The following is a 13,568-nucleotide window of genomic DNA, read 5'->3' on the forward strand; positions in this document are numbered from 1 at the left end:
GGGGGGGGGATCTCAGGGCTTCAGAGAATCCAGGTCACCAGTTATCAACCTTCAGCACCAGAAACTGGTCAACACAGTTCACAGCAGACTAATCTCATTAAGTCACAACTCAGATGAAGACTTTTGGGACGCTGATGTCGGAGCTTTATTTTGTTTTGGTTGAGATAGTTTTTGCAATATTGACCTTGTGTAAAATTGTGTTTCTGTGTGCCTTAAATCTGGCTTTCAAATGTAATAGTGTTTTTAAAATTGTAGAAGGTGGTAAAAATAAAAAATAAACTTTCCCGTAGATTAAACACAAAACCCTAATTAACAATTAACATGGCAATTATGTTCTCAATTAATGGATGAATTGTTTGGTCTGTAAATTGAAAAAAAAAAAAAAATCCCAATAAAATGTATTTTTGTCATCATCATCATCATCATCATCATCATCATTATATAAATGTATAAATAATTGCTCGTTTATTAGGCCAACACCCAGAGGCTAGAACAAGGGAATGTTGTGAGAAATACATTTTAAAATGAATCAATTATTTTTCAAAAGTGATTGACAATTCTCATTCTGTCGACAAACTAATGGATCGATTGATGAACCTTTTCACTATTTAATACAAACAAAAAATGTAACGTTTACTGTAGGAGTGAGAAATATGACTCAATAACTAAAAAAAAAAAAGAAAATCTGTGGAAATCAAAATCACTCTCCACTTCTCTGTCCTGCATTGATTTCTATTTTCTACTGTAGAGACAACATGTCAGCTTGTTAAAACACGCTAGACGTGTCTCTGTCAACAGGGAGCCACAGTGAAATGGATGTCCAAAAAAAGAAAGGGACAAATTGGTATAGATTATTTTTGCCACAGGGGAAATTGTGTCAACATCATTGTGTTTCATGACCCGGAGCTAAGGCTGAACCCAACCTTTATGCCCAACCAGCTCTGTTTATGTGAATGGTAGGGATGGCAATCTGTGCGTACACGTACACGCACACACACACACACACACGAGAATGAGATAGAATAACTATACTTCTGATTGATTCAAACATTTAGTAATCATCTGTGTTATCGTGGTGTTTGAATGGAGAAGAGGGAGGAGACGTAGATGTGACTGATTGTGACGTGAGTAGAAGATACACACATTTTACATGTGTGTGTTTGTTTGGCTGACTCATAAAACCGACTCAGACAGAGCAGATTGAGCTTCACTGAGCTCGGGAGGGAGGGGGGTCAAAACAAACACTGAGGCATACCCAGTGACACAAACATATACACTGTGTGTGTGTGTGTGTGTGTGTGTGTGTTCAGGCTGGCGAAAGGTCCGAGCAGTGATGAACAAACACACACACCCAGACCTTTTGACAACTTTGCCAAGCTTCTAACTCAAGTGAAAGTCTAAGCTCACCAACAAGATGCCAGCAAACACTGCGAGGACCTAAAACACCTTTTAGAATTGTCTCTAGTGTTGGTCCTTAGGCTGCTAAACTGTCATGTTTAATCCAAACATTAAAAGACATTATTTTGGGTGTGTTAAATGCCTGCAAGAGCGTGTAAACATCAGGACCTCCAGTCCCAATCTGTCCTATGGGAGCACAGAGGGGGGGAGGACAAAGTGGATGAAGGATAAAGAAAGGAGGGTGCTGCTGCACAATAGGGCTGGCAGACTGTCTCAATAGCTCAGGGCAGCTCCGAGTGTCTGTGATTGGGCCCCTAAACCCCGCCCCACCCCCTTCCATCTCCTCCGTCTGTCCCGACCGCCCTGCCTCCGTCCAAGCACTGAGTGAGGGGTGAGGGTGGGGGCGTGAGGCTGAAATGGCCTTTGTGCCTTTCATAAAGTCTGTGGCCGGTCTGTCGAGCCATGACCAACAGGGCTGCAGTCCAATGACATGCAGCAGAGGGCCGCCGTCTTCCAATAACAACACGTGAAGACACAAATCATCCACCAATTCTGGAGACGGGGCTGCAATAAAGGTTCGGTTTTGAACCCTGACACACAGCTTGTTGGTGAATTAATTTCCCCTAAAACTGCTTCAATGGAGGACACCTGTCTCATACAACAATGAATGCATTATGGACCACTGTACTGGTACAATTGTTGTCACAGGTTAATCTCTTGTTGTGCCACCATTCAACGAATCTGCGAACAGAGTTAATCACATTACATAATCATAGGAATAAAAAGAGTTTCAGTTCTCTCTACAAGCTCTCTTTCTCTCCCGCTTGAGTTAGTTGGAGGGAGGGGTTAATTTGTTATTTAAACAACAATAACCTTAAAGTCCATACTGAGGACCGCAAAGCCAGATGTGAACCTACTCTTCAGCTCTGTCACTGACGTGGGTTTAACTACGTCCCTGTGTTGGTCTGAACAAGCAGGTATTAATACAAGGGGCAGCTTTTGGGGGGCGTGTTGTTTCAGATACCCTGAGATAATTAAATCAATTAGGAGTAACCTCCATTAGTTTTAAAGCCTATCAGACAACCCTGCACAGTGGTTTAACAAAAGTATGATGATTTATGAAAGTTATTATGACGACAATCGTTCAATTACGATAAATTATCCTTTTCTGGCTAATTCAGATGCAAAAATGAAATATTCCTAGAATTTATTTTTTCTTATAATAACAAAACCAGAAATATTGATGGGATAAATAGAAATGTTTACCATGTCACTTTATTTATCGTCGTATTATCGAACCATATTACTTTCCAGATATGAGCATTTGCAGCTTTTATGTCTCATGTGATATTAATCTGAATATCTTTGAGGTTCTGGACAAAAACAAGACATTTTATAAATCAAGAGATTAATTGAGAAGACAATAAACAGACTAATCAATAATGAAAATTACCATTTGTTGCCGTCCCAGAAATAAGTCCTTGTTGTTTGATAATGATGGATAGAGGGTAAAACCTTAGACTTCAGCTGGATCGTCACATGGACATCTTTCTTGTTTAGATTTTTTGGTTGACACAAATATTTCATAATTGCAGGGCAGCAGCCAACAACTTGATCACAAAAGAGCAAAAATCTTGGCTTGTGAGTACATTCCAGCAGTGGTGCAACTCACACAGAGGAACATCTTACACACACACACACACACACACACACACCTCCCACTCTCTCTGGAAAAGCCATCAGACTTCTCTTTTCCTTACAAAAGAAGAAGAAGGGGGGGGGGAGATAACCTAGAATAGAGGGTGAGAGGAAAGCCAGTGTAGCCCACAGGTGATATCACAGGGCTGGAGTGTGTGAAATAAGAAACCAGCAGACGGACGACAAAAAACATAGTCTGGACTCAAAGGACCGGGGACACGATAGAGGACTGGGAACCATTAGTTTTACTGCTAATACTCAATGAGCTGAGCAGCAGCAAAATGATGAATGACTGAAAATATTCCACATGCAAGTCATCAATAACTTTTTCTCCACAGTCCGGTTTAAGTTGTTTTCCAGAGTGTAGGTTTGTTCATTCTGTTAAACAGATAACTCCATCTGGATACAATATCCCACAAAGTGACATTTTGCAGTATGTTTGAGAATGGAGTGTGATTTGATGAAGAGCTTAAATTTAAGTTTTTGATATTATAGTTAAAGTAGCCTACACATTTTGGAACATTTTGTTATTTTAAATGACTTTTCCATCATTGATAATAAACCATTGATTACTTTTGGAGCCTTGAGATTGAGTGTTGATTGATGATCTGAAAATAGGCCGAAATAATTCAGCTGTGTGGCTAACGGTTAAAAAAAATTAATAAAAGGCAAGTGTGGCATATGCAAAGAAAACATTCCCGTACTGAAAATATGAAGAGAAAAGTACACTACTGTTGACAGGTCAGCAAAAAATAAGTTTTCTCCATTCTTACCAAATTACTTTTGGGGATCCATTTTCTGTATTCTGGAGTCTATCCCAACATGCACTGGGATTGAGGTAGAGTATACCCACAACAAGGACTGGGTAGCCGATATGAATTACTTGAGAAATATATATTTTTGTATGCTACATTTTAAAAGTTAAATGCATCAATCAGGAAAAATGAAGAGGCTCGATAAACAGTTTTGATGCTGAAACAATGTGTCGTGCAGCCCTACTTTGAATGGAATTTAAATCAGGAACTATCTGATCAAAGAATAAGTAAACAAGATGACTTGTCTTATTACAAACTGATACCTAGCCCGATCTGACACCTGAACAGTCCACTACTGGCCTAACACACACACAGAACACATTCACGTCTCACAATTTTGGGTCTGCAATTACTTGCATGTTTCTGGACTGGCCAACAAAAGCAGTCCGGCAAAATACAGTAAGTTAAATCATCACTAACACTTCAACCTAGACCTGGCAAGTTGGGAGAATACATAGGGAGCAATATTTTAATCATAAAGTACATCACAAGCTCAAAATAATACACAAATCCTGACAGAGGAGGTCCCTCAGGTCACATTCTTGGTTTGGGTTCACGGCCCCTTGTGTTGCTATATTGGGTGCTCTTGACAGTAAAGTGTCTGCGGCGCTCTTAGCGAGACTAAAGTTTCCGGTTCTTTTCCTTGCGATAAAGTGGCGCTCTCATCTAAAGAGCAGATTCAAGGATGAATGTTGCAGACAACCTAATAGTATAAATTATCTTTCTGTATTTAAAAAAAACTTCCACTTGTACTCGTGGCTTAAAAGTAATCGTCCCTCCTTTTAAACCCCTGCTCCTTCACGTTTCCCACACAGATCCAGCCGTAGTCCAGCACCGTGCAGCAGCAGCAGCAGCAGTGGTGGTGGCCAGAGGAGCACAAAGACAGGCTTGTTGTCTGGGGAACGTGTCTGTGTCTGTGTGTTTCTTTGCTGTGCACGTGCACTCCCCCGCAGATAGTGAGAAGGCCAAGTCGAGGCAGAGCTGTCTCTCTAACCCTCTCCACCCCCGGAGCTAGCCCAAAACCAAACAGCCGCCGACGCCCTCCTCCAAACCCCGGGAGGCAGGGAGAACATTCCTCTGAGCTGACTAACCACACACACACACGTACACATACACACGTACACACAGACGACACGTACGATGACATACAATCAGTAAGTGGCCTGAACGCGGTCTTCTAGAAGTAAATACTGACTTTTAAGTTTAAACTACATTACAGTTCAATTTCAATTAAAACCAAATAACTGTCCAGAAACTGTTTCACATCTTATCTTTTGTTATGTATTCATTTTGGAATAAAACTGTTATTCACTTAAAGATCAGAAATATCAGCTATAAAAATGTCATCACAATATTATGATACTATACACATTATAAAACAGTAAACCACACAGCAGGTGAAGTCACTAAGCTTTGACTCATTCAGTTTTTTGTGGTTAAAACTCTTTGATGACAACAAGGTGAACACCAAAATACAGGCACTGTAGTCCCCCCCCCCCACACACACACACACACACACACCTCAACAGTATCCACTTTCTGTCAAGCAGATCAAACAATGACAGGAATCCTGAACCCAACTTCTCACCATCATTAGAGCAGCCAACCACACCCAGACAGACAACACACATAAACTCTCTGTGACCCGTTCTGTATCGCGTCCCTGTCCAACAATGCTGTCTCGGATGACTCAGGTGTGATACTTGAATGTAAGATACCCAATGGAGTCACACACACACACACAGAGAGAGAGAGAGAGAGAGAGAGAGAGAGAGAGAGAGAGAGAGAGAGAGAGAAAAAGGAGGTGGTAGACATTTGAGCACACTGAAATATGATGCAGATTAAGGTGAGAGAAAATAGCATGCGGTCCACAAGGATCTCCCAAATACGAAGCTGTATTAATTCTTCAGGCGTCAGTTAAAGTGCTTTGATTATGTAATTTTTCACATAATCAAATTGTGATTGTTATTTTATATTAAATATATTATATTAGTCAAATATATTCTATTATATTCAGTAAGATATTTTTAAAAGATTGGCAGTGTTTCGTGTTGCTAAATAATGTAGAGCTGCAGCACTAATCTTTTGATCCATCGACAGAAATAGAATAAAAACACTTTTAATAATCGATCAATCCTCTCAAGTCATTTTTCAGAAATGTGTTGGCTATTATTATTATTGGGAATTGAAAATCTAGGGGACTTTTCTTCAGATAAAATATGATATTTGTGAGATCACCTTGAACTGTAGGAAATTGTGCTGTGCACTTGTCACTGTTTTCTGATGATTTATAGACCACACAATTAATATAATATAATATAATATAATCAGAATAGAATGTATAGGACTGTGTCAACAGTATGCTGGCTGTTAACTGCTGTGAAGAGAGATGGACCGACATGTTATCATGACAGTGTTTACCTTCAGCTATATAACATTTACAAAAAAATTAAATCCACTGCGTTCCAAATCTGTGTTGCTTAAAGTTAAATATCTGAGAGTGAATCATCATCACTCTGTCTTTGGCTTCTCATCGACAAAAAAATAAGAAAAGTTGTTGTTTTAGCATTTCACTGGCGACATCATTCTACCAACTTTGACCACAGTCGGAAACAAAAGCATGTGTCAAATATGACTAACAACTGGTTCAAAAGACATGATGGCAATATTAAAAAAAATAGCATTAGCTCACACAATTGAAACAACACGCACTGACGTGTGCTATGCTAAACGTCAGGATGTGTAGGACAGTGGTGCAGTATGTATGTGCGGCATTCAAGCAGGTGACGTATGAAGCAAAGCAAGTATACACAATATCTTCTGGACATAGTAGCTGCAGTGTGTGTGTGTGTGTGTGTGTGTGTGTGTGTGTGTGTGTGTGTGTGCATTGTCGTCTGTCATCCAGACACACAGAGACACACTTCTTCTGATGCTGGATGGCTGTCTAGAAGGAAAAACAAACCAGTTCTCTCTCAGCTATTAGCGCGTTTCTTTCTCTGCATGCCAACCACTGGAACCGCAGTCTTCCTCCGATAAGCTTGAGAATCCAATACGCTGCCTCTTGCCAAATATTCTGTCTCCTTCTCTTCCTTCAGCTAAACCCTTTGGCTTTCTGGTTTTACATTTCTCTTTCAAAACTCGGATCCTCTCCAACTTCTCATCTCTGTCCCTTTCACTCTTCATATCCCGTCTTCTGCTGTCTATAATGCATGTGTCATCCTCCTCCCTCATTAAATCACACTCCCCCACTATGATGACAGGCTCTCCCCTGCAGCACCAGACAGACACAACACTGGGAATCCCAACTCCACTTCGTCCCTCTGTATTTCCCTTTACATGCTGTCCCTCACTTAGCGCCCAGACAGCATGAATCTGGCTAATAAACACTTGTACTGTACGATGGCGTCAACGTATCAACGTATCAACTAGGACTGGGAAGAGACAACATGATACCAGAGTCACTAATGACGACAAAGAGATTCTTTCAATAACTTCCTTGAAATTAAAACACATTTTCTACAAAATAGTCTAAAACTGGCACAATTTTGATTTAAAAATTCCTATTTGATCCAAGAACACAGATAACAAATCTTGATTCGCAATGGTGACCACAAGTTTCTATAATTCCATGATTTACACAAGACTACCGCGGGATTGCTTAAGTATTTCTTTTGATTTATGTTTTGATTTCTTGAGTCTCTCATTCGGCCCATAATCTTTCTTTTCCCTGTCTTTTTTGTTTCATCCCATATTTTATTTCTGTACTTGGGGTTCCTTCCCTGCCTCCCTCCTGCCCTGACATGCAGCGGTGTGAATCAGACTGTAGTCCCGCTGCCAGGAGGGATGTGTGTGGACAAGACGAAAGCACTCCCCAGCCATAAGACGGACTAAGCTAAGGGAGGTAGGAATCCCCCAGGCTCTGCGAAAAGACAAAAACACACACAAACATGCAACACACACCTTGAATCATCTGTAATATACCACCAGTGATCCCCCACTAAACTGCTATTGGAATCTTACAAACGTTTCTGCTCTGAAAGCTCCAATGTAAACTTATTCACCCCAAATCCCTGTTCGACACAGAGCCTTTAACATGCATGTGTTTATCTTTCTGTTAAGAATGATTGTTTGGCTTCCATACATAGTTCTCTGTTCAAACATGACCGGACTGCTACGGACAGGTAGATCATTTTTATGTAATAATTTGCATTTGGCTCAAAGACTAGTCGATGCAAGAAGCTATTGAGAGACTGTTGACCAACTGGTTCCTCCTAAATTCAACGTCGGACTAATTTCTATCCATCGTTACAGAAGTAGTTAAGCTTGTAAAGGTCTCTCCTCAGTCACATCTGCCACTTTTGACAATTTATCGACAACAAATTTGAGAATCCATTGTTGAAGTAATTCATTAAACAAAACCGACTAAATAAAGGCGTCACTTTAGGCTATGTGGGACATCAAATGTTATTCCAAAAAAGTTACAAATCACCTTTGCAAAGTGTTGGTTCGGGTTGAGGAAAGGTCATGGTTTCATAACGTATTGGTTTATCTTAAGGAAACACGGTGGTTTGGATTAAAATAAGTACTTCCTCAACGTTACGGGATCTTCAACATCTTAGTTAAGGTCAGGGCCATCGCTAAATTAACCAACAATGACAATGGGTAGAAAATAGGAACCAAACAGCCTCTTGTGTCAAAGTCTTGTGTTTTGTTGACCAATCCGACCTCCTCCCTCAACCCCTAACTTTGTGTCTATTTTGCTCAAGAGACGGACAAGAGTCACATCTTCTAGGGTCACTGGAGAGGCCTTGGAATATTTAGTTATTGGGCAGCCACAGTATAACCACCTGAGATATTTACCAATCCATAATGGGAACAGACGGGGCTTCTGCTTATTTGCACGAGAGTCTCCTTAAGCAACAGAAGTTAAGTCATTCGTTAGTCATCTTTTCACATTCAAACAGTGCAGGCTCCCACACGACACATCCACCCCTCTACCATCGCAAACTGGGAGACTTTCATGGCTTGACGCATTTTACACACCGATGTTTGTGACTAACCCACGTTTACAGCTCATAGGAAGAAAGGATTTAAAAAGAGAGAGGGAGGGAGGGAGGGTAGGTCAGCACCACAATCCCACAATTGCTTGTTGTTGAGTGACTAAGGCTTGAACTTGGACAGGAGCCCCAGCATTCACTTTGCTTACTGCTCCTAAAAGAAAATGGGAAAACAACTCATTGTGAAAACCACAGCGAGTAAAGCAGCAGCCATGCCCAAATGATAGGCGAAGTCTAGTCTTCGTTTCCGGATTCAACTGGGAATTTAAATCAAAGTGACTGAGTTTTTTTATGGGACGCAGGCTTTATCTCCAGTGTAAACATGCTGGGACATGCACACACACACACACACACACACAGCCTACGTTAACCACCCGCACCCAAAAATAACTGTTTATGGACCAAAATCACCAAGTTGTGATACCATGGTTTCTAACCAGAGACAGTCACGGTATTGTAAATGCCGTCTAGCATTTAAAATCTGACAGATGGCTTTCCCAAATCTTCTAAACATCTCATTTCTACCACTTGGCAAGGCAAGTCTGACAGACAAAACTTACAGGAAGGAGCTGCTTTGGACAAAACGTCTAAACATCCTTAACTTTGTTTGACACAACTGGAAGAAGACATTAAGTCTTGAGATTTAAAAAAAAAAAAAAAAAAAATCAGCTTCTGGCATCTGGCCCTCTAAGATATTTCGATCAGCTGTGATGAGCAAAACATCTGTTTTACCCCTTATTTAATAATCCTGCCTTAAAGTCCCCCAACAGATACTTGATCTGCTAATCCACCAGCTGACGCCCGGCTCAACCAATGCACAGCGCCTGCTTCCATCAGCACTCAGCATCACGGCTGACCGTCATCAAGAGGGGTAGCAATGAGCCTCATTAGGGAGTACATGTGTCAGAGAGATAGGAGCTGACCTCTGCATGGACAGGCCTGGACACGCAGGCAGCTGCTGTCAGCCAGCCAGAACGTAGGGGAATTAATAGAAACAGCAGCTCTCCAGGGACAGTGTTAGCCCACACCGACAGCCAGCCCTGATCTGGGGTCATCTTAATGCACTCCCTCCTCTTCCCCTCTGTATTAGTGGTGGGAAATATAAAACCTGGATCATGACAAACATTATTTAACTTTCCGGGTAGGCTTAACTCCGAAAGCTGGCCCGGGCCTGTGCAAGCTGTGATATGCACACTTGTGGCAATGAAGAATGTGGGAGTGCCCAGAGTAGGGCTCAAGTTCCATCTGACACACAGTGTGCTATTTAATCTAAATTGCCCACATATGCAAGTGAGGTTTTGTGGACACATTCAAAAGTTTGAGATCTTTATTTTGTCACTTACAACTTGCAAAGAAATGGTGTATATACTTAAATCACTCTACACTCTGTTGCCAGTTTATGACTCACATCTAACTGAAAGTAATGCAACCCTACTTTTATAAAAAGGTTATAATGCTATTGTTATTGTTGAAACTTTTAAGGATGGGTATTGATTCCACTTTGTTATCATTTGGAGACCGTAGATTGTTGCACTGTTTTGAGGCCTTTTCTATGAATTAGATTACAATCATTTAGGTATGCAGCCAACGATTGTTTTCATTGCCGATTCATCTGACAATTACTTCCCTGATTAATTGACGAATTGTTTGGTCTGGACTTCAGATAATTGTTAAAAATGCCTTTTACGCACAGTCCACACCTTCCAATGTATTCTAATGTCCAAAACCACAAGATATGTATTTGTATAACAAAGTAAAACATCAAAAGCTCACATTTAATAAGCTGGAACCAGCAAGTGTTTGGCATTGAAGGAAATGACTTAAACTATCCACTGATTATCAAAATATTTCATTAATTTTCTGTTGATTTACTGATTAATCACTGCAGCTGTACCCTCTCTGATGTACTTGTACATGAGGTGGATGCTATTTAGCTAGGAGTGCTGGTACATGAGTGTATGTAACAGATGCTGTCCTGTTATATCTTCAAAGGCAGTTTCATGTGTTGGAATGTGTTAAGACAGACACAACCTTTAATTCCACATTACTCCTGCTAATATGATGTTACTATGACGTTTAGGAACTCAGATCAGTCAAACTCAGACTATTGGCAGGCATGATTTGTGTGTACAAACAGCACCTCACAAGCTCTTACCTGCAACAGCCTTCGTAGAAAAGAGACTGCTTCTAACTGAACTGAATGCCACAAATGACGAGCAGCAATTTGACATTGAATGCCAGCGTTTATTACACGAATAAGATGCTGTTTCGATAGACAAATGGCTGTGTAGATGCATTGAAAGGAGACACAAGAGCCCAGCTCCACAGAGCCGCCTACGCACCAACACAAGCCCACACCGCCAGAAAGTGTCCCAGATTAAGGCCAAGTTATATAACTTGAACTCCATTCGTGCTTTTTGAATTGCATGTGCGCTGCTGGCTACTCAATGCACACATTGCATCCTCTTTATTCAACAACGTGACGCCAGTAAAAACGTCAATTCCATCGCAATAAACTGCAAAAAAAAAAAGAAAAGAGAAAACGTTTCAGTTGACTTAAAGTAAAGTGTTCATGTGATGGCATGTCAGCTGGGCGAACTGACAAGATGATTTTGTAGCTTTCTGTGAGCTCGTTAAGTATTAACTCACACTACCCACCGTTTTGCTACATAAGTATCTACATATACATAAATAGCTACATATTTGACGCGAGACAGGAAGTGGACATGTCAAACGTATCTGTGACGTAAGGTTAAGGATGTCACACATGTTTACGTTAAGGTGAGCATGCTACGGGTAGCTAAAGACTGCGTTAACGATGTAAGGTTAATTAAACGTCAACACTGCAGCGCTCCGACTCTCCTTACCTCGGTATGGTGATGCATTTGGTGTTGATATTCTGGGTGGTGATGGCTTTCTCCAGCTCGTCCAGTTGTCCCGTCTTCTTCAGCTTCTTTACGAGACTTTTCACCGCCTTTTCGCACCATTTCTCCTCCTGGCCGTTCTGCTCTCCCTTCTTCCAGCCCAAAAGTCTTTTTACAATGGGGGGAGTGAAAGGCAAAATTGACATCTTGAGTTCAGTTTAAGTCCTTCCAGTGTCGAGAAAGTCCAGGCGAACAACCGCTCTTCAAAACGGTCCAACTCAGCGGAGGTGAAAGCGTTGCTTGGCTAAAGATAAAATGTTGTTGTTCATTAATCGCCACACCGATGCATCCCGGAGTTAAACCCTCCAGTTGTAGCGCACTCTGTCTGGCTCCGAGCTCAGCGGTGAACTGTGCGCCGGTAGTCTGTTGCGCTGTAGATTTAGTGCTACTCCGCCAGGAAAGCTAGTTCCCTCTGCTCCGCTTCAACCCGGAGCTGTTTTTAAATACACCCAACACGAGTTACACGCGAACTACGTCTTTAAACTCGAACAAGGTCCAAACGATGACGCGGAAGTACTTTATTGGTGTTTTATTTCTACTCTAACCTCCGATCCAGCAAAAGTTTTGTTGAGTTCAGAGTCATCCGCGGTGCTGGGTCCCCTTACTGAAGTCTGCAAGAAGTCTGCATCAAATGCAAATGCAGGAGCTGCTGCTGAGAGTCCAGTTCGAGCAGCTGGCCAAATGTATTGCGCTGATATTGCACAATCCCTGCCTCCACTGCTATTGCTTGCCGATGAATTAGCATGTGGCTGAGTCTAAATACACTGTCACGATCACATACATGCACAGATCATTTGATGTACTAATCCAACAGTGAGCAAAAAAGTGAATTGCATGTGACAGCAATTTGGATGAAATGTATTATTCTCCTGGTGTTGATCTTTGTGGACCACATAGGATACAGAGGTGCTACAAGTTTTGTACATATCCACAGACAAAAAAATGCTTTACTTACGTATATTCTTTGTGAATTTTCTTGAAAATTCCCAACAGGAAATCATCCATCTGTTTCAGTTTATCTATACAACATAATTATAGTCCGAAGAGGCCCATGATGTTCTTACCTCCTTATCCCCTCTACGGGAGATTTAGGGTTTTTGACTTTGAGGGGAAAATACACTCATTCTTTTCTCCTTTTTATTTTTGGAAATCCACACACTCTTAATTATCCAACAGGCAAGGGTACATTCCTGTGTGTGTTTATTGTGCAAGGACTTAAAATTCAGCATCTCCAACACAACACTTTCCAGTAATTGCTACTGGGTTGTTTGTCTCCACATGGGTAAATAACTTGGCAGCTGCTGTAAGATGGAAGGTGATAAAAGTCATGCACACATGCACAAGGTGAGACACCAACTTGCCTCAACTTGTTACAGATTCAAGCGTGTCTACTCAACAAGGTGGCAGTTTGGTTTGCAGCGTGGCTCAGCACCAAAAACTAGCCTGACATATGCACACACTCACACATATGCATACACCCCCTCTCTCACACACACACACACAAACACACACACACACACACTGTCAAGGAGTCGAAAGTGCCAGATGTACAAAAGAGTGTGCAACGCAGCTGAGCTCACCACAGAGAGAGTGATAGTCGAACAGTTTAGGGTGTGAGGCTGCCTTTGTTCTTCACGCTTCAAAAGAAAGACTTTACTGCGTTCAAAAGCGGTTTC

At 41.3% G+C, this 13,568-nt stretch overlaps 1 protein-coding gene across 1 annotated transcript in view; it reads right to left on the reverse strand.

Moving 5' to 3' along the window:
* smad3a (SMAD family member 3a) overlaps nt 1-12,491 on the reverse strand; it is a 25,176-nt gene extending 12,685 nt beyond the window's left edge. The window contains exon 1 of the mRNA XM_031848421.1: nt 11,836-12,491. Coding sequence (XP_031704281.1) covers nt 11,836-12,038 — 203 coding nt within the window. The 5' untranslated portion in view covers nt 12,039-12,491. The remainder of the gene's footprint in view (nt 1-11,835) is intronic.
* Between the last annotated feature and the right edge of the window lie 1,077 nt (nt 12,492-13,568).

Source organism: Anarrhichthys ocellatus, unplaced genomic scaffold (assembly GCF_004355925.1).
Source record: "Anarrhichthys ocellatus isolate YVR2014 unplaced genomic scaffold, GSC_Weel_1.0 scaffold8, whole genome shotgun sequence".
NCBI classification, from domain to species: Eukaryota; Metazoa; Chordata; class Actinopteri; order Perciformes; family Anarhichadidae; genus Anarrhichthys; species Anarrhichthys ocellatus.